Source organism: Gymnoscopelus braueri, assembly GCF_963280865.1.
Source record: "Gymnoscopelus braueri genome assembly, chromosome: 15".
Lineage (NCBI taxonomy): Eukaryota > Metazoa > Chordata > Actinopteri > Myctophiformes > Myctophidae > Gymnoscopelus > Gymnoscopelus braueri.
In genome coordinates, this window is record NC_137620.1 from 46,786,219 (window position 1) to 46,808,234 (window position 22,016).

The 22,016-nt window shown below is 39.9% G+C and overlaps 1 protein-coding gene across 1 annotated transcript in view; it reads right to left on the reverse strand.

The window, feature by feature from the left end:
• Positions 1 to 1,955: 1,955 nt before the first annotated feature.
• LOC308101598 (uncharacterized protein) overlaps positions 1,956 to 22,016 on the reverse strand; it is a gene marked incomplete at its 3' end in the record, with an annotated part of 59,405 nt that continues 39,344 nt past the window's right edge. Inside the window, exons 5-6 of the mRNA XM_080451019.1 lie at positions 4,893 to 5,402; positions 1,956 to 2,062 (exon numbers count right to left, since the gene is read on the reverse strand). Of these exons, the coding sequence (XP_080307145.1) occupies positions 1,956 to 2,062; positions 4,893 to 5,402 (617 nt within the window). The remainder of the gene's footprint in view (positions 2,063 to 4,892; positions 5,403 to 22,016) is intronic.

The following is a 22,016-nucleotide window of genomic DNA, read 5'->3' on the forward strand; positions in this document are numbered from 1 at the left end:
AACTGCTTTATTTAATTGTTTGATTATGATATATCTGTTCTAGTTCTTTGACTATTTTAGTTTTTGAGTTCTTTCTGTATTCTGATTCATGTATTTTATTGCTGTATGTGAATGTCTATTCCTGTTGATTACTGTGTTCTGTATCTCGGCTACATTGAAAATGAGGGCCTGCCCCTCAACTGTACTCCGAGCTGAAATAAAGGTTATGATGATGATGTATGCTGGTCCGAAATGGACCTCCTGGCGGGTCTGGCTCCTATGCCCGAGATAGGGCATAGGTGGTGGTTGTAAAACCTCTACGTGGTGGTGCATGACTGTGTGTCAGGCAGACATGGGTGTCTATGTCGGACTGGCTCACAGGAGAGTTGGTGGTGGCTGACCATTAATATTCCCGGGGGCCCCCAGTGACTTATCATTATGGCTCAGAGCGGCATAAACCAAAATTAGTGTATGCCGAAAGCAATGCTTGTTTGTTGGATAGCAGCAGGGACACAGCCCCTTATGGGCGTGGAGGTCGGTTAGATTGGGATTCTATGGGGAGACTGGAGCCCAGGGCGTCATGGGCTATCATATACGTCCCCTATACGTACCTTCTTGCTCTTACAATTATCCAGAAAAAAATATCAAGGTTCAAGCTTATTGCCAGCAGTACCAATCACAAAACAAAGACATGTGAAATAAATGTTGCACTAAAACCTCACACAGCTACTCACAGGAATAAGGAGATGTCTGTGACAAGCAAATCTGAACCTTATCCACGCCACACTCCTCCACCACCCCTGCCTAGACACCCAGTAGAAGACACTAGACACATGTTGTGATAGCTCTGTACTGACTTGCACACCCTCTCTAGGCCCACAAGTGGCCATTTTTTCCTACTAAGTGTAGCGTTGTGAGCTTGTACATCGGCTATTTTCACAATGTTTGCCTCTTTCTTACCTAATATTTGAGATAATATATTATATAGATAATATAGTCTTATAAGAGTAATTAAATTGTAACTTTAGAAATGTGCAGATACCCTGTATACACTTATACTGTATGTTGGTTTGTTTACTGTTGAGTGAGAAAACAATGTTACACATTAAGCTAACCATCTGGGGACCCCCCAAAATCATTTGGGGGACCCCCAGTTTGGGAACCAGACACCTTTACAAACAAATTGGTGAAGACATTTCTCTGTAAGGAATTTCTTCCAAGATGTGTGTAATATTCCCAGTCTATCACTTGGCAGCCATGTTTTTACAAATGTCACAGTACCACCCAGTAATAATGAATGTATTCCTTATTGGTATCCAAAGAAATTGTGAAAGCTTCAACAGAATGTGAATTACATGTATAGGTGATGAATTCACCAATCCTGGGCATTATGGCGTGTAGAAAACGGAGAAATGTCCAATTACATTGTTAAATATGCTTATAACCAATTGCTTCAATATTTAATTGTACTTATAATCACTTGACTATAATGTATATATGCTAATTGGATTCCTAGATCACCAAAACATGGGGTTAGGCACCATAATTACTTGTTTAGGGCAAATAATGAAGGAGTAATGGTCTTTTAAGGAACTGGTGGCAGCCATCTTGGAAATTTGACATTTTTAATGATCAAATTTCAGTAGACTTTTGATATGTTATTAAGTACACCTGATACTACAATAAACCATTGAGAAACCTTTTGTTCCAATTTTTTTGGGGTCAAACCATATTTGCACCCGCCTATTGGGGCTGTTTGGAGTTGGCAAAGCCATTTTCATTCATTAACACGTGCATGATGGAGGCCAGAGGCGAGGTGCAGGAGAACGTGAAACCATTGTTTGAAAGACCTAAACAAACACCCGTTGTAATTACCATCGTTAATGTAATAAGGTGCTAATAAGATGCATTTGTAAATCCTATGGACTATATGTGTCTGATCGCTTTGATCAAGTTTGCCTACAAGCAAGCATTACCTACCGGGAGGATCGACCAGCAGCCACGGCAACCCCACGGGTCACGGCTAACCCCGGGATACCTGTCCTGCCAGCATATGAGCCGTCCTTGTTTCCTAACACTTTACCTGTGAGGAGGTAGAGACACAGTTCTACACAGTGGTGTAAAGTAACTGAATACATTTACTCAAGTACTCTACTTTTCAATACTTTTACTTCTACTCAACTACATCTCAGAGGCAAATATTGTAATTTTACTCCACTACAATTTTTTACAGCTTTAGCTGCTAGTTACTTTGTAGATTTAGATTATTATCACAAAACATACATTAACCACTTCAGCCCTATATATATATATATATATATTTAGGCCATTTAAAAATAGCAGATCTACAGATCTACAAGCTCACAATGCGTCGCAACGTTTTGTGAGCTTGTAGATCTGTTATTTTCAAAAGATTTTTTATACATTTTGAGCTTGTGAAATGGGACATTCTGCGCAATGAGTACTGAATACTTGTATTTCTGCATTGCAGTATTGATTCTTGCACTTAAGTAAAAAGTTTGAGTACTTTTTCCACCACTGGTTCTACACAACCTCCTTGTTTCCTATCACCACGCACTTTACCTGTGAGGAGGTAGCCTGCATGGGATCAATACCATGTTCGGGTTTCTGATCCGCTCTGGAGTGGAAATAACTTAACTAACGTCATCCGGTGACCGGAACACACGACCTGAACCTTCGGTGCCTTGCACCTCCAAAATGATTCCCCTGGTTCAAAATGTGTTTAGTTTGGTATAATTGTTGTGTTTCTTTTGGTATAATAATCGTTTGGTATGTCCATCTTTCATTCTAATTCGTAGCGCAATTAGCGAGACTAAACTAATTGATTTGGATTAAGTGGGGAATAAAAACAATGTGACGCCTGCCGCAACACCTGAACACGTTTGTTTGTTTTTTGCCTTTTTTCTAAACCGGATCACACGGCTCAGTTTTAGAATGAATTTTTTGAGACACGCGTACGGGTATTTCGGGGCGTGGACAATTTTTTTTCGGGTGAAACAACACAGCTTTCACCATTGGAATTGCACTACGGAACGTACACATTGTTACATGTTATGGGTTTATTTCGTCATAGCGCAACATATGGTGAAGTATTGTAGTGCAGGTCATTGCAACAACCACCGATCTTGTGAAAAATGAAAACGGGATCGCCAAATATTCTAAACGTTCCGCGATTCTGCCAATAATCATATTCTTTGAGACACATCCAAGTTTTTGCCGGGCCAAACAAAGGCACGACTTATGACACTCTGAAAACCACACAGTAATGTCAAACTCTATAATAACTATTTTTAATAGTTAGCAACTTAGCGTCGTGTTGTGAGCTTGTAAACATAAAAAAGTATTATATATAATATATATATATTATAAATAATATTATTATATATAATTATATATAATTATTAGATTTTATTTATGAAATACTTTGAATTATTTTAAATTGATGAAAAGTTTTGAATCATTTGAAATAATATATGTTTTAAAATAAACAAAAAAAGGGGATATTTACTAGCGAGACCAACAAAAACTTGGTCCGTGTCCCAAACACGGGTCCCGACCCACTGTTTGGGAAACAGTGGTCCAAACACTACTCAGCTACAAAGAAAACGCAGTTGGTCAGCACTCTATTACAGCATTATTGCAGACATTGATGACTGAATTAATTAAATTAATGCATTTAATAAAACGGTATGTGTTTTTAATCTTGACAAATATGGCGATGCTCATATTGTTCTACCAAAACCAATGAGTTGCTTTAGAAATAAAGGATTAAAAAAACACAAGCATTTGATATTCTATCATCAGATTCAGATTCAACTTTATTTTCAAAGCGGGTTAAATTCGTGCCAGCTCGATCGTTTGCAGTTTCAAGAAAGGGTTAAAGAATAAAGAAAGAAAGAAACAAGTCAGAGTCAAAACGCATTCAAAATCAATAGACTTAAAACATTTTCTTTCCATGAGTGATTCCTCTGCTTTAGTATCTATGATTTGTCATTGTCATCCTGGATTAGAATGAATTATCAACTCAGATGGCTTCCTTTGAAAATAAAACAAGTATTTCTTACTGTCCAATAACAGCTTCTACCCTAATTGAATCCTTGCAGTTTATCTTTATATATGCATCCAGACCAACGCAATTGCCACAAAGTGAAACTAAGTGTTTCCCCCCTCTGTATGAGTCCTCATGTGTCTTTTTAGGTCACCCTTTTGACTACAGCCTTTGCCACAAACTGTACAGGTAAATGGCTTTTCCCCTGTGTGAGTCCTCATGTGTCTTTTTATGTGATATTGTCTACTAAAGCCTTTTCCACAAACGTCACACATAACAGACTTTTCACCTGTATGAGTCATCATGTGTCTTTTTGTATCTTCCTTTCGACGGAAGCATTTGCCACAAACTCTACAAGTAAAGGGTTTCTCACCTGTATGTGTTCGCATGTGTGATTTCAGATTAGTCGTTGAATTAGAGCCTTTACCACAAACTGTACAAGTAAAGAGCATTTCCCCTGAATGAGTCCTCATGTGTGGTTTTATAGCACTAACCTGACTAAAGCCTTTGCCACACACTGTACAAATAAAGGGTTTTTCCCCTGTATGAATCCTCATGTGTCTTTTTAAACCACCCTTTAGACAACAGCCTTTGCCACACACTGTACAAGTAAAGGGGTTTCCCCTGTGTGTTTTTATGGTACCCATTTGACTAAAGCCTTTGTCAAACATTTCACAACTAGAGGGCTTGTCCCCTGTATGAGTCTTTGTGTGTCTTTTTAGATGATATGTTCGAATAAAGCCTTTGCCACACACTGTACAGGTAAAGGGTTTTTCCCCTGTATGAATCATTGTGTGTCTCTTCAGATATCGCTTTTGATAAAATATTTTGCCACAGTCTGTACAACTAAACCTTTTCTTCCCTGTGTGACTCCTCATGGTGCTAGTTTCCAGATCTTGAGACATCTTGTTGCTTTCTCCTTCCACATTTTGTGTCTTGTTGGATTTCAGTGAGTTTAAAGCTGACTGACCTTCCTTGGTATCCTCCCAGTCATCAATGTCTTCAGTGTCAAATTCAGAAGAATCTGAAGAGAGGAGCCGGACATCAATAGTTGGCTGTGATGTTACACAGTCCTCTACATTAGCTTGTGATTTCATGTATCCGGTTGAGGTGCTTGCTATAGGCTCTGTCTCTCTGTTTTCATCATCATGTTCACTCTTTACTGCTAGTAATGTCAATGTTGAACCATCAGGATCCTCTGGTCTCTCTTTAATCTGTGGAGGCTCTGGTTCCTCCTGGACCAGACTTGGGCTCCTCTGCTCATGTTGTGGAGGTTGTGGTTCCTCCTGGACCAGATGTGGGCTCCTCTCCTGCTGTTCAGCAGGAACCTCCTCTGTACACACAGCTACGAAGTCTAGGGGGAAAAAAGTGAGATAAATGAGAGAAAAGCACTGAATGTTTCAAATTTAAATTTTCTGTGTCTCTTTCGAAGTTGTTTGTGTTCCACTCGGTTGCCATAGACTTTACCAGCGGTTTAGTTATTTCCAACACAGCAGCTTGAACAAAGTGGTCCATAGAGGATGATAATGTACGGGAGTGGATTTTCACTTCCGTCCCATCCCACTCCCGCAGAACAAATCCTGTACCGTCCCAATTACGGGCCAGAGTCCAGAGTCCTCAGTCCTCAGCAACTCACCTGCCAAATGTCGACTTCATACAGTGTTCGGTTTTCAATATATATGATTGTATTATGTACTATTAACACATTGAGTGCCAACCGCGTCGATCTACGCGAACCTACTAATTGTGCAGCGTGCCAGTTGCGTAGATTTACGCAAAGTGGTATTATTTTAATTTTTTTACTCACAGGTTCACATTTCATTGTAACACCACCGGAAACGGAATTATCCATATCCGGAAATTCTGGATCCCATCCGCCTCCACTCTAAAGCGAAAACTAAATGTCCATTTTCTCGGTTGTTGTTTTTCTCATCGCTGATCGCTGTTTAGCATAAACCGATGCAGCTTCAAGATGGCGGATCGCAGATCGAAACGGTTTTCGCTGGGCGTCTCACACAGATTCCCTGTGTGTTTACAAACAGTTGAACACCCCTGACTTTAACGGATTTAGCGATGTCTGTGGCGACGTGAAAAAAACAAAAAAACAACAATAAATCGCTGGCACTGGTGAGTACATTATGATATTAAACTCTGGCATGGAATTAAGTGCATGTGTTAAGTACTAATAGTGTAGATGGCAGAAATTTTCAATTTCAGGATTTTCCCTTCATGCAATTCCTTGAAACTCTACAATATGATACAATATAATTAGTACATCTGTATGGTATACTACGTTAATACAATGGCTATTGCCTTTTTCTTCTTTGGTGACATTCACATATTATACATCTATATAAATAGAACTCTATTAGATCATGAATTATTAATCATGAATCAACAAGCTATTGAATTCAGCAATTGCACACGTATTCAATCATGGCAGAGGGCGGACAATCGTGCTTCTAGTCGCTGTTATGTTGAAACCTGTGTCCCCGTCGTCATCCGTACCGGGTGTTATGTCAGAGTTTATTACTCGTTTACGTGCAATGTCAGCTACAATGATTTCGGTACAGATTTGTTCATACTAGAGCAGGATACAGTAGCATGCATCCATCGATGGTTGGTTTAATGCACCCTTTATTGTGGGCTTGCTTCAGTGAGCACACTTGTGTCCTCCTCACTATTTATTATCCTATACTATATTTATATCTTCCCAAAACTTTGGCACACTACTAGTCCTACATACTTTCACCTAGAAACTCCATTCATACTTCAAAACATTCAGCTTACTGTGGACACATGTACTTTTAACTTTGAAATGGTTTATAGTCGTTTTTCTTTATTTATATTTAACTTTAAACACCCAATAAAGTCTATGGGAAAGTCAATGTTATTTCAACTGAAACCCCCTTTTTCTTTCACTTGTTTGCAATCATGTTACTTCAGCATGCTTTAACTTACAGACTCCATTTCAACTTTAAAAGGTTGAGGCATATTTCCATTGCTGTGTTTAACTTTTGATCACTTTTATACTTTTGAGGCTATGCCACTTCAAAGCACATGTGGATCTCACAGACTTTTCAATACACACTAATGGTGTTAAGAAGGGAGAGAGAAGGATACAGGAGGAATGACCCTTGTGTTTGTAAAGTCACTGCAGCCACAATTCTTACACTACAGATACGTTTTTTTTTTACATCACCACGTTCGCACGGGCCTGCTCTCCCATTTAATCCAAAGATCTAAGCTGTGTGATGTATATATTTTGAGTTAAGACCATTAATATCAACACATGTCCCTCTGCACTGTAGAAATGAGTGCACCTGGGGCTGTTTCATGCTTAGCCTGTCAAAGTGGTGCAAAGTAACTAAGTACATGTATTCAAGTACTATAAAATAATGTACAGTGCTTACAATGCGCAGTTAGAATTTTAAGGTACTTTTACATTACTTTTCATTTCTGTTACTTCTACTTTAATCTCTCAAGAACAGATTCTGCTCTGCGTTTGAATCTGTCGGTAGCCGTGTTGACAACCCGTGCACATTGGCTACAAGTGGGCGTGCCATCAGATCAGGAAGCAGGCCGCGCTTTACCCAATCAAATTACCCAACACGCACACGACAAACAGAGCACTGCCTGGGACCTCTTTTTATTCTATACATGGTAGCGAGAAGCGAGCCCACACTGTTTCTTCAGGAACAGTATGTTCTAGTTAATAATAATAATAATATGCGCTAGGGACACGGGACGTGCTGTGTTCAACATATTACTCACAGTTGAGGAGAAAGAAAGACGGGCCTTCTTTATTTACAGTTCAGGCGTATCCAAGTGAAGCGCTATCATTCATCATTGGTAACGGCAAATCTTGTCAGTAATTTCTGTGTATATACTTGAGTTATTTCTTTTTTGTCATATTTGCCCTGTGCAATCTTTTATTACGAAGCCTAAAAGGCAAACGGAAACATAATTTGTAATCATATTTTCCCATGTTCAATGCCATAAACATTAACAATGAATCACGAATAGTTGTGTGACAATTAATCGTCAACTGAAATGTTGTAATCGTGATTCCCTATCCAGGAAGTCTTGTTTGATCTAACCCAGTGGTGCAGACAAAAATCACTAAGGCAAAACATATAAGAATGTATTGTTTTTTAGCAACAATACAGTGAGCAGAGCATTACAATCACATTCATAATCACATACATGCACAATGCAGATACTAATGTTTTCTTTCTCACCCGTCTTCTTCTTTCCTTTGGACTTTTTCTTTCTGTCTTTTTCATTCTTCTTTTTTTCACCAATTCCTCCACCTACGTTCACCAAAACAAAACAAAAACAAAAACCTTGATGCGATGTCAAGTTAAACTTGAGCCTGTGTGAGCCAATCAGATCTCAGCAAAAAAAAAAGGACTAGTCCAAAGTCAGAGCCAGAGGGACAGCTGGTATTCCCCCTAAGCGGTGAGCCCTAGAGATGTAATGAAGTATTCTGAATATGACTGTAAATTAAATATCATCATGTGATGAATGACGTGGTATCGGAACGGCATAGACTGACATACTCACCGATACCGACACTGGTATCGGTAAAACTCTAGTGCGCGCTGCCTGGTTTTTATGCTTCGTCATACGACGGCGTCACGCAGTGAACTTACAAGTGAACATACAAGCCCACAAGGCGTCGCAGATGTGATGCGTTGAGAGTTTGTAGATGCGTAATGTTTGCCTTGATGCATCAAGCCCACAACACTTCGGGATGTGACGCATTGTGCAGGCTTGTAGATCAGCTACTTTTGGAATAGAAAATATTTGATTATATAATACAATATAGGTGATTCAGAGAATATAGTGTCAGAGTTTGGAAGCGCTCGTTTTCAATAACACAACGTCCTGCTGCCTCGTGCATTATGTGACATTTAGAAACAGCAGGACCGTTGAGTGATTCCCAACGGGCGCTTCCAAACTCCAACACTTTTCCGTTTAGATGTATGCGCTGTCAAGGGCTGGTATTGCAATCAGTTTAACCACTTTAAACCTATGTACTGTGGCTACTTGAAAATAGTGACCACCCCGTGTCGGGGCCCACTGTAGACTTGTTACGCCGCTGCCCGCAGTGTGTAGTTTGATGGTGTGCATGTAACAGACTAGCCCTGGTTCAGAGCGTTAGTGAGTTCCCTCTAACGCCCTGGAAGACCCCTCGCTCTGCGCATGTACAAGGAATTCCACTGCCCTATTTTTATTACTCCACAGTGCCCTCTACAGATCTGGAGGATTTGCTTACCATCAACCAAAATCTGTAGAGGGCACTGTGGAGTAATAAAAATAATTTCCGTCTCGCTGACATATTTTATTTTCTGCCCAAAAAGTGTATTTTACAGAGTAGGTGGGGTGCTGAGAGGCCCGCGCATTCAGAGAATAGACTTTCAACAACACAAAACAGCCTTTGCTTCGGTGAGTAGAGAAATGGTTTAGTTTATTTTCACTACTCTTGAGCGCTGGCAGGGCAGTGGAATTCCTTGTACATGCGCAGAGCGAGGGGTCTTCCAGGGCGTTAGAGGGAACTCACTAACGCTCTGAACCAGGGCTAGTAACAGACATACCTGCAGTAGTGTGTAGTAGTTGTGTGTTGTGTAGTGTCTCCATCTCTCTCTGGAAGAGGCTGCACATGAACTCTGCAGCCGCACTGAGGCGCTCCAACACAAACACTCTGACCCAACAAACATCACCGCTTGTGTGTTTCTCCAAAACACACAACATCTCCTCTCCCACCGACGTCAGGTGTCCATTTATCTTCAGCCGTACAGACTCCATTTGACGCGTTTTACCTCCTTTGAGAGACATTTCACCTCCTTTTAGAGACATTTCACCTCCTTTAAGAGACATTTCACCTCCTTAAAGAGACATTTCACCTCCTTTTAGAGCCATTTATCCTCCTTTAAGAGACATTTCCCCTCCTTTTAGAGCCATTTTACCTCCTTTATGACTACGACACGTTATTCACCGAGACAAAAGACTGAACTACACGACCTTACTTCCTGGTCAACGTGTTTCAAACGTGCGCAATGAAGGATCCAGGACACCGTTGCCTTAATGCCTTCCGCTCCCTGGTGGAGGAGGTGTGTAACTGTCACTGAATGAACGGACAGACAGACAGACAGACAGACAGACAGACAGACAGACAGATATACTCTGTAAGACACAGATGGACATTTATTTCATTTATTGCTGAACATACACTTTATATTAATTATGAAGAAACTATAAAATATTACAGATGGATGGATCTTTGTATAATATTCACTTTAACACTGCTGACCCGTAGCCTACACCAGTGGTTCTCAACCTTTTCAGGCTGTGACCCCCCAAAATAATCATATTTGAACTGGGGACCCCCCAAAATAATCATATTTGAACTGGGGACCCCCCAAAATAATCATATTTGAACTGGGGACCCCCCAAAATAATCATATTTGAACTGGGGACCGCCCAAAATAATCATATTTGAACTGGCGACCCCCCAAAATAATCATATTTGAACTGGCGACCCCCCAAAATAATCATATTTGAACTGGCGACCCCCAAAATAATCATATTTGAACTGGCGACCCCCAAAATAATCATATTTGAACTGGGGACCCCCCAAAATAATCATATTTGAACTGGCGACCCCCCAAAATAATCATATTTGAACTGGCGACCCCCCAAAATAATCATATTTGAACTGTGGACCCTCCACCCTGATAAGCACTTGGAGTTAAGAATAGGAGTTGAGGCATTACATTTAGTTTGACTAAATATTGTGAAAATAGCAGATCTACAAGCTCACAACGCCCCTCAACGCTTGTAGATCTGCTATTTTCACAATGTATGCTTCTTTCTTATATTATTTGACAGTTTGGCCAATGTTTGACCAGTTTTTATAGTTTGTGGATTACTTTGAATGCAGTGATGGTCTTTTAGAAGGTCTTAAAAGTCCTTAAATTGCCATTTCACTGTCATCTAACTTAACTGTCATTAAGCGTAATGCTTAATGAGGGTTTCCAGTTTAGTAGACCTTGTATTGTGAATTTGTACTTCCATGTACTGTTATGTACTGTCATGTACTATTCTCATGTCTTTCTAAATAAACTACATCAATCAATCAATCAATCAATCTAGAGACCCCCACAAATTCAGGTGGGGACCCCAACCCACAGGTTGAGAACCACTGGCCTAAACTGTCAGTGTGGAGAAATGTGTCTGTCTGTCTGTCTGTCTGTCTGTCTGTCTGTCTGTCTGTCTGTCTGTCTGTCTGCCCGTTCATTCAGTGACAGTTACACACCTCCTCCACCAGGGGGCAAAAGGCATTAAGGCAACAGTGCCCTGGATCCTTCATTGCGCATGTTTGAAACACGTTGACCAGGAAGTAAGGTCGAGTAGTTCATCCTACTCTTTTGTCTCGGTGAAGGACGTCTCATAGTCATAAAGGAGGTGAAATGTCTCTCAAAGGAGGTGAAACGTGTCAAATGGAGTCTGTACGGCTGAAGATAAATGGACACCTGACGTCGGTGGGAGAGGAGATGTTGTGTGTTTTGGAGAAACACACAAGCGGTGATGTTTGTTGGGTCAGAGTGTTTGTGTTGGAGCGCCTCAGTGCGGCTGCAGAGTTCATGTGCAGCCTCTTCCAGAGAGAGATGGAGACACTACACAACACACAACTACTACACACTGCTGCAGGTATGTCTGTTACATGCACACACCATCAAGCTACATCTGCTATTTTCAAATAGCCGTAGCCTAGTATTATTATATATTATTTGTTTAAATTTTATTTTATTTACATTCATATTATATTATTTTATGATTTATATTTTACCGATGGCACTGGTGGGCCTCAAATGACTCCCCAACGCAACTGCGTTGTCTGGCTGCGTCACGGTAGTTACGCCCCTGACGGCAGGTATGTCTGTTACATCATGCACATCAACCACCTGTTTCTAAATGTCACATAATGCAGGAGGCAGCAGGACGCTTCCAAACTCCAACACTATAAACAATCACCTATGTTGTATTATAAATATTGTAATATTGTAATATTGTATTTATAATCAGTAATCACATATTGTCTATTCAAAAAGTAGCAGATCTACAAGCCTGCACAATGCGTCACATCCAAGCCCCCAGAGTTGCTGAGAAACATTGAAGCCGCCACCCCAGTGGCCAAAGCTGGAACTGCAGGCGGGGAGAAATACATGCACGAGCAAAACATACTGAGAGATATTTATATATATAAATATAAATATGTAAACATATTATACATACATACATATGCATTTACATATAAATATGCATCTCGAGTGTATTTAATAAATATCTCGCGTTCATTTCTTGACACACGAGCTGCCGTAGGACGCAAAAAGGACACTAGTGCGCATGCTCATAACTCTATGGTGTCCCCAAAAACGACTCAATAATTCTACTTCCGGCAGGCTTCCGGGTGCTTCAAAACGCCACTGAGCACATTAATTGAAATGATAGCTGGGGGCGGGGCAATCCGCCCTCTAGTTATATTATACCTCTATGGGCAGCGCGCACTAGAGTTTTACCGATACCAGTGTCGGTATCGGTGAGTATGTCATTCCATGCCGTTCCGATACCACGTCATTTATCACATGATGATATTTAATTTACAGTCATATTCAGAATGCTTCAGTACATCTCTAGGGCTCACCGCTACCTGCCTGTCTGTGAGGATGGAATGGGTCAATCTACTTGAGCAATTTCAGGGGGAATACCAGCTGTCCCTCTGACTTTGGAGTGGACTAGACCGTATTTTTGCTGAGATCTGATTGGCTCACACAGCCTCAAGTTTAACTTTACATCCCATACATTTTTTTGTGTTTTGTTTTTGTTTTGGTGAAAGTAGGTGGAGGAATTGGCGAAAAAGAAAGAAAGGAAAAGTCCAAAGGAAAGGAGAAGACAGGTGAGAAAGAAAACATTAGTATCTGCATTGTGCATGTATGTGATTATGAATGTGATTTTAATGCTCTGCTCACTGTATTGTTGCTAAAAAAACAATTCATTCTTCATTTTTTTCACCTGAGAATGGAGTGCCTCAGGGATTTTTGTCTGCATCGCTGGGTTAGATCAAGCAAGAATTATTGCATAGGGAATCATAATGACAAAATCTCAGTTGACAATTACGCAACAAATTGCGATTAATTGTTTATGGCATTTAACACTGGAAAATATGAATACAAATTATATTTCCGGTTGCCTTTTAGGCTTTGTGATCAAAAGTTGCACAGGGTAGATATGACAAATAACTCAACTTGTAGATCAACTATTTAAAAAAATCTGTTAACATTTTTCAACCTAGAAACAATGATCACGATTATTTGAAACAATTGCAATTATTTGAAATAATTGCAATTATTTGAAATAATTGCGATTATGTAATAATTGTGACAGGTCTATTCCTGGACTTTGTTTACTGAACTACTAAAGACCATTTGTAGTGTTGTTAGTTAAAACAATGAAGCACTGTCTTCTTCCATTGTAAAACTATGTACTATGTACTCATATTGGTACAGAAGTTAGTGTGAATGTTTTTCATTCAGTACAGGGGTGACATGTTTTCAGTACAAACTGATGAGGCAGGTGTCAACAAGACATCCTAAATTGTCTCAACGGTCTACAACATGATTAGATTCTGTATGTTCAACTGTTTTGTTTAAAAAAAATCATGACTGAAATATAAATAACTAACTAACTAACTAACTAGATTCTCTTTATTCCACAGACAATTTGCAGACCTCACATTTCGGTCACTGTACATCAGTTAGTATTTGGGGCCTCGTATCTCCCGAAAAATCTAAGAGAGGGAGAGCAAGGAGAAAAAAAATCTGTTTTATTTGATGGCCTTCCTGCCCTGGCATTTGGCCTTTGTGCCCTCAAAAAATTGAAGGCCAAGTGGCCTTTCCCTAGCCTGGTAAACCCTCCCTCCGGAAATCTCATTTCTATTTGATTCCAGGAGTGAGTCTGGCATGAACCGCCTTTCTGCAATATTGGCTGTGGGCTGGAGTTGGGCGGGAGTAATACCGTTGACTGACAACCCCTTCAGCCAATGATAATTTTTCCCCTTCAGCCAATCAGCAGTTCACCAGTGTAATGTGACGCAACGGGACTTTTGAGATGGCCGTGCCCAAAATGGGTTGCCTTATTCGGATACATGGGTGTCACTGCCCGTCCCTACCGGTTCTCTAAATTTTTATTTTTAAATAGGCTTTGTCATGATTAATTGACCACATATATGAAGTTAAACAACTAAATTCTATCCAAACGATATCTTATAAGTAAATTCTGTGCCTCAAAATAGAAGTTAGAGAGCTTTTTGAAGTAAAAAAATAGCGGAGAATATAGCGGACATGAAAAAGATGGCTGCCGTTCGTGTTTTGGGCTCACTCGAACTCGCCACCTGATTGGCCAACGGAAGCTGTCAATCACAGAACAATGAGCGACGACGCTGATAGGCTCGGCCGTTTGGCTTACACAGCCAATATTGCAGAAAGGCGGTTCATGCCAGACTCACTCCTGGAATCAAATAGAAATGAGATTTCCGGAGGGAGGGTTTACCAGGCTAGCCTTTCCCCTTTAATGAAGAAATTCCAGGCCTGGCCATGAGGGCACATTTGGTTCCCCATGGTCAATCATTTACCTGGGGATTCCCTGGGAGAACCAGCCGTGAGAACCAATGCATAATGAACCCTCTGGTTTCTGAAGTCATTATCAGGATAGTCTTCAAACGCGCAGCAATATAAAATGATCAATTATATAATAATAAATATGACTATGGATCAATATGGGGGGGGGGGGGGAAATCGTTTGCTATTTTGCCTAGTCCTACTGAAAATGATGGGGAGAGCATTGATTAAAATGAATTCAATCACAGAGTGCAACAGGATGGGATATTTATTTTTACTCTGGCCCGTAATTGGGACGGACCAGGATTTGTTTTGTGGGAGTGGGATGGGACGGAAGTGAACATCCACTCCTGTGTCATCCTCTATGGACCACTTTGTTCGAGCTGCTTTGTTGGATATAACTAAACCGCTGGTAAAGTCTATGGCAACCAAGTGGAACACAAACAACTTGGAAAGGAACATATACATTCAGTGCTTTTCTCTCATTTCGTATTTTTTTCCCCTAGACTTCGTAGCTGTGTGTACAGAGGAGGTTCCTGCTGAACAGCAGGAGAGGAGCCCACATCTGGTCCAGGAGGAACCACAACCTCCACAACACGAGGAGAGGAGTCCCAGTCTGGTCCAGGAGGAACCAGAGCCTCCACAGATTAAAGTGAGACCAGAGGGGGCTGTTAGTTCAACATTGACATTACTAACAGTAAAGAGTGTACATGATGATGAAAACAGATGGACAGAGCCTCTAGCCGGTAGCTCAACTGAACACATGAAAACACAAGCTGATGTAGAGGACTGTGGAACATCACCGCCAACTAATGATCACCGGCCACTCTCTTCAGACTGTTCTGAATTTGACACTGAAGACAGTGATGACTGGGGGGAGGAAGGTTCAGCTTTAAATTCACTGAAATCACACAAGACACACAATGTGGAAGGAGACAGCAACAAAATGTCTCAAGACCTGAAAACTGCCCCCATGAGGAGTCACACAGGGATGAAAAGCTTAAGTTGTACAGATTGTGGCAAAACATTTAATCAAAAGAGATGTTTGAAGAGACACACAATGATTCATACAGGGGAAAAGCCCTTTACCTGTACAGTGTGTGGCAAAGGCTTTATTCGAACTTATCATCTAAAAAGACACACTATGACTCATACAGGGGAAAAACCCTTTACCTGTAAAGTGTGTGATAAAGGCTTTATTAGAATGTATCATCTAAAAAGACACATTTGTGGAAACGTTAGCTTTCTAAAGCATGATCAAAAAACTCAAATGATGACTCATACAGGAGAAAAGCCCTTTACCTGTGAAAACAGAAGCACAGAGCCTCTAGCCAGCACCTCAACCAGATACATGAAAACACAAGCCAATGTAGAGGACTGTGGAACATCACAGCCAACTAGTGATGACCGGCTCCTCTCTTCAGACTGTTCTGAATCTGACGCTGAAGACAGTAATGACTGGGAGGAGACCAAGGAAGGTCAGTCAGCTTTAAACTCACTGAAATCACACCAGACCCAACATGTGGAAGGAGACAGCAAGAAGATGTCTCAAGACCTGAAAACTACACCCATGAGGAGTCACACAGGGAAGAAAAACTTTAGTTGTACATATTGTTGCAAAATATTTAATCACAAGGGAGGTCTGAAGAGACACACAATGATTCATACAGGGGAAAAACCCTTTACCTGTACAGTGTGTGGCAAAGGCTTTATTCAAATGCATCATCTTAAAAGACACATTTGTGGAAATGTTAGCAGTCTAAAGCATGATCGAAAAACTCAAATGATGACTCATACAGGGGGGAAGCCTGTTATTTGTAACATTTGTGGCAAAGGCTTTAGTCAAAAGGGTGATATTAAAATACACATGAGGACTCATACAGGAGAAAAACCTTTTATTTGTACAGTTTGCGGCAAAGGCTTTAGTCAGATGGGTTATATAAAATTACACATGAGGATTCATACAGGGGAAAGGCCCTTTCCTTGTACTGTGTGTGGCGAAGGCTATAGAACATCGTCAAATCTAATTAGACACATGCGGACACATACAGGTGAAAGGCCCTTTACCTGCAGAGTTTGTGGCAAAAGCTTCCCTCGACCGGATGACATTAAATGTCACATGATGACTCATACAGGTGAAAAGTCTGTTACTTGTAGAGTTTGTGGCAAAGGCTTTAATAGTCAAAACCACTTAAAAAGACACATGAGGACTCATACAGGGGAAAAGCCCTTTACTTGTACAGTTTGTGGCAAAGGCTGTAGTCAAAAGGGTGATCTAAAAAGACACATGAGGACTCATGCAGTGGGGGGAAACACTTAGTGTCAGTCAGTGTTAGGCAAATGCGTTGTATCTGAATATATACTGCAATGATTCATATAGGGTAGACGTTGTTAGTAGAACAGTATATTTTTTTTTGAATCACATTCAAAGAAGCCATCTGAGTTGACACATATCATATCACACACACAAATGTGTGATCATTCATTCTAATCCAGGATGACAATGACAAGTCAAAGATACTAAAGCAGTGGAATCGCTCATATAATTATTCTTTTTTTAGTCAATGGATTCGAATGCATACATTTAACGTGATGTTTCGACTCCGATTTTGTATAAATTTCACCCACTTTGACAATAAAGTTGAATCAAAATCTGTTGGAATATCGAATGTTCGTGTTTTTTTATCCTTCCGCTTTTTTCCTGCAACTCCAAGGTTACTGGTAGAATAATATAAATATGTCCATATACGTAAAGATTTAAAATGTTATCATTATTATATTAAATCAATGCATTATTCTATTCCTGAATCTGGGCTACTTTGGCTGTTTTTGCATAAGTTTTATTTTCACCTCATATACTGTACTTTATTTTAAAAAATGGAAGGTACCAATATTTGGTATCATTCTTTTTAACTTAATGTACATGACAACAATTTTTTTCACTTTGACATAAACATAACATTGAATTTGAAAAATCGTATTTGTATACGATTGTATTTAATTTTGTATTAAACACAAACATGCTCAGGAATATCTGTTGAAGGTTGAAAAAGTAAATATTGATTGCCCAAGTGAATTGTCAAATTGAAATAAAATCAAGCTATATACCTGTTGCCTTTTAAAATAAAACGGGTATGGTCTTATTTTGGGCAGTTTTGAATGCTTTTGATTATGCCTTGATATACATACTAGAAATATAAACCTATAGCAATGTTTGGTCAGGTCATCACATACTGTATGTGACCACACAATTATTATTACTTTTTTACTTTGAAATGCTTTATCAATGTATTTGACCCTCAAAACACACCAAAAGTATTTCATCAGATATGTAAAATGATGTGTTTGAGACTTGTAAGAAGCAGTGGTTTACTGTGGATTGTTTGACTAGTGGAGTGCCACGTCACACTCACGTGCGCGCGATTGAAATATCCTCTTTAATATTTAGACCTATATATAACATATTTTGAATTTGATTCTGTTTAATGGGGATACGTTAGTGTTGTCCTATGCATTTACCTTGCAGACTCCTGTAATTTAGTCCATGAATCCATCAGCCGCTGTTATCCAAACGTTCTCTCTGGACTGCTTCAGAACATCTGACAGTAGACTATGCCTACACCTACAGTACTTAGCAGGCCACACAGTGGACCATGTGTATCCAGTAAGGGTCATTCCTATGTTAATTCACACTGTTGTCACTCGGCAGCTTTTGTAAGTGTTGGTAAGAGGTGTGAATCGTTGTTTTTGATCGATATGCGCGGTAGACGCACTCTCACGGGTACGCACGTGCATGTCCATGCATGTGCGGGCACTCTGCAACTAGTGGGGCGGCGCTCCACCGCGCGCCACCTCCAGTACACCCCCTGGTACGAAGCACAAACATGCTCAATATATATATACATATTATATATATATATATATATATATATATATATATATATTATTTTTTTTATGTCGAAACATAGCTTGCACTTGTACATAGAATGGTCAAGTTGAAATAAAATTCAAGCTACACATGGACACATATTCCCCTCCAAAAACTGGGTAAAACCAATTAGATTTTTTCCTTTAAACAAAAGAATAATAGAAATTGATATTAATAATGATACATGTTATTTGATATATTATAATATATCATATATTATATACTATACTATATATTAAATACATCTAAAAAGTAGTTCTACAGAAGCTCTCTCTCTCTCTCTCTCTCTCTCTCTCTCTCTCTCTCTCTCTCTCTCTCTCTCTCTCTCTCTCTCTCTCTCTCTCTCTCTCTCTCTCTCTCTCTCTCTCTCTCTCTCTCTCTCTGGTAGTGTGGTATCAAGGTGCCATATTGTTATAATAAAATTTAAAAAAGCATTTAAGATCAAACAAATATGAGTGTGTATGAACGTAATATTTAGGAAAAGAGCCTTCTGAGAGCTCCCTGAGCAAAGTTAACTGGGCTGACTTCTCTGTGACTTTACTTTACTTTATTTGTTTATTTAGACAGGACAGAGCATATTAATGAACGTCACATGAACGTTAGCCTCGGAAACCCATGCTTTTTTTTTTGTTACAAAAGAAAAAAAGCCTGGGGGAGCCATGCAGGAACGATGGTCTTAGGACCTTGTTATCTCCTAACCAATCAGAGTACAGAGGGGCGTCGCTCTAAATTTGGTGACGTCAGCGTGCTCCGTGCACAGGCCGGGGGGGGAGGGGGGAGGCGGGGACATAGATTGGTGAAGCAATAGGAAGCCCCGCACAAATCCAGGCGGCTGGGTTAGGATCCGCCCTTCAAGACCATCGATTGAGCTCGTTGCCTCAGGCTACATGAACGTAAATACACCGGATTTAGCAAAGATGCTCATTTTCATCCGCAGTCCTCACACAAAACATAAAATCAGAAAAAAAGACAGACAAACGGTGGAATACATTTACATAACATTACATAGCCTAAAAATAAACCTAAAACATGATCACAAATGGTTGCAGCTTTGGTTTTCAAGCAACCATCTTTTCACATTTAAAAGATGGAAATGTAGCACAATCCCTTGCATACGTAGAGGAAGGCCATTCCATGCTGCACAACCCTGTACTGAGAGGACATTTTGACCGAAAGTTGTTTGCTGGTGCGACACTTCACAATCTCCTTGAGTGGTTGCTCTGGTACTGATTCCTCTTTCAGGCTTCCTTTTAATGAATTCACTTAGGGGGGGCGGGCACAGACCATGTAGGGTCTTGTATATGACCCCAACCTGTTTGAACATTTTGAAGTTGTCGAAGCTAAAATGATGATAAGAGTGAGGCTTCCTGTCAAACACTTTGAGCGCACTTTTGCAGAGCTGCTCAATGGGTTTTAGAATCATCACGCCTGTGCATGACCAGTTTGTAAAACAGTATTCAATGTGTGATAGGATCATACAGTGAAGATACGATCTGGCAGCTCCAACTGTCAGGAAGGGTCTAATTTGTTTAAAATGTTGAAGGTTGATTTTAATCGTATTTGTGACTTTCTTCACATGTTTTTTAAAAGTTACCTACACGTGACGCATGTGTTAAGTGTTTAACTCATAATGTACTTTTAAAAAGTGCAATATTTGTCTTTGAAATGTAGTGGAGTGAACGTCATGAGTTTCTTTCTCTATTCTTTAACCCTTTCTTGAAACTGCAAATGATGGGAGCTGGTACGAATTGCACACACTTTGATAATAACGTTGAATCTGAATATGATGATGGAATATCAAATGCTTGTGGGGTTTTTTTTTTATCCTTTATTTTTAAAGCAACTCATGAACAATATGAGTATAGCCATATTTGTCAAGATAAAAACAACACAATTCATTATTATATGCATGAATTCAATTCATTAGTTCATTGATATATTCATCAATGCCTGCAATAATGCTGTAATAAAGTGCTGACCAGCTGCGTTTTTTTTTTAACTGAGTGTTTGGGTCGTGGACCAATTTTTTGGAGTCGCGAATAAATATCCCCTCTTTTGTTTCCTACATTTAATAATACATAATATTTCAAAAGATTACTTCATCATCAATTCAAAACAATTCAAAAATAATTTCTATATATGTATTTTTTTAAGCTTAAGAAATAGTGTAAATAGCAGATATCCAAGCTCACAACGTGGCGCTAAGCGACGTGTTGTGAGCTTGCAGATCTGCTATTTTCACAAAATTGGGTCCCGGGGAAAAGGTTTGATTTCTGTTATGGGTCTTGAGCCAAAACGTTTTGGAACCACTGGTTTGGACCGTCTAATTATCATAGTACATATTTGGAACGTGCCTGAGAGACTTATGCCATGTCATCACTTCATCCTACCTCTGTGTGTGTGTGTGTGTGTGTGTGTGTGTGTGTGTGTGTGTGTGTGTGTGTGTGTGTGTGTGTGTGTGTGTGTGTGTGTGTGTGTGTGTGTGTGTGTGTGTGTGTCTGCTGTGTGTCTTTATATAGGTATTTTTGATAAGGCAAACATTCTCTTCTGTTATACAATTAAATACAATTTATTTTGTAACAAACTTGTGACCGCTATGAGTTTATTTTCATTTTTTATAAGGGTGTGTGGTTCACCTCCGTTGGAAATATTGTAATTGTACCCCATAGCTACTGTGAACAATATAGGAATTTGGAATGGATGCGGTCTGACTCGGAGACTGGGAGGGTTTCAGAGGACATGATATTCATGAAAATGGCTTTGCCAACTCAAAACAGCCCCAAAGACACGATGCCAGCACAATTTGACCTCACCGCTTAAGAAAACTTTAATTAAAAGAGGCGGACTGTTTTCGGCAATACTGATTTCCTGTCCAGGAAGTCTCTGTCCCCCTTTTCTCGGACCAGGTGAGTGGTAAACTTAATGAAAATGGCTATGCCAACTCCAAACAGCCTCAAAGACACGATGCCAGCTATATTTGACGGCACTGAATCCGAAAACAGAAGTTTATTGGAGGCTGACAGTTTTCCGCAATACAGATTGCATTGCCAGGAACTGTCCCCCCCCCCCCCTATTTTCTCAGACTAGGTGAGTGGTAAATGAATGAAAATGGCTTTGCCAACTCCAAACAGCCCCAAAGACACGATTGCCAGCACTATTTGACCCCTCTGATTCCAAAAACAGAAGTTTATTGGAGGCGGACTGTTTTCGGCAACACAGATTTTCAAAAATTATAAAAACTAAAAATTGCAGATATACAATCTTGCAGCGTGGCACGAAGTGTCACGCAGTGAGCTTATATATCTGCTTTTTTTGAATAGCCAATGCTATAATCTAAAATGCCATGGATGCTTTCCCG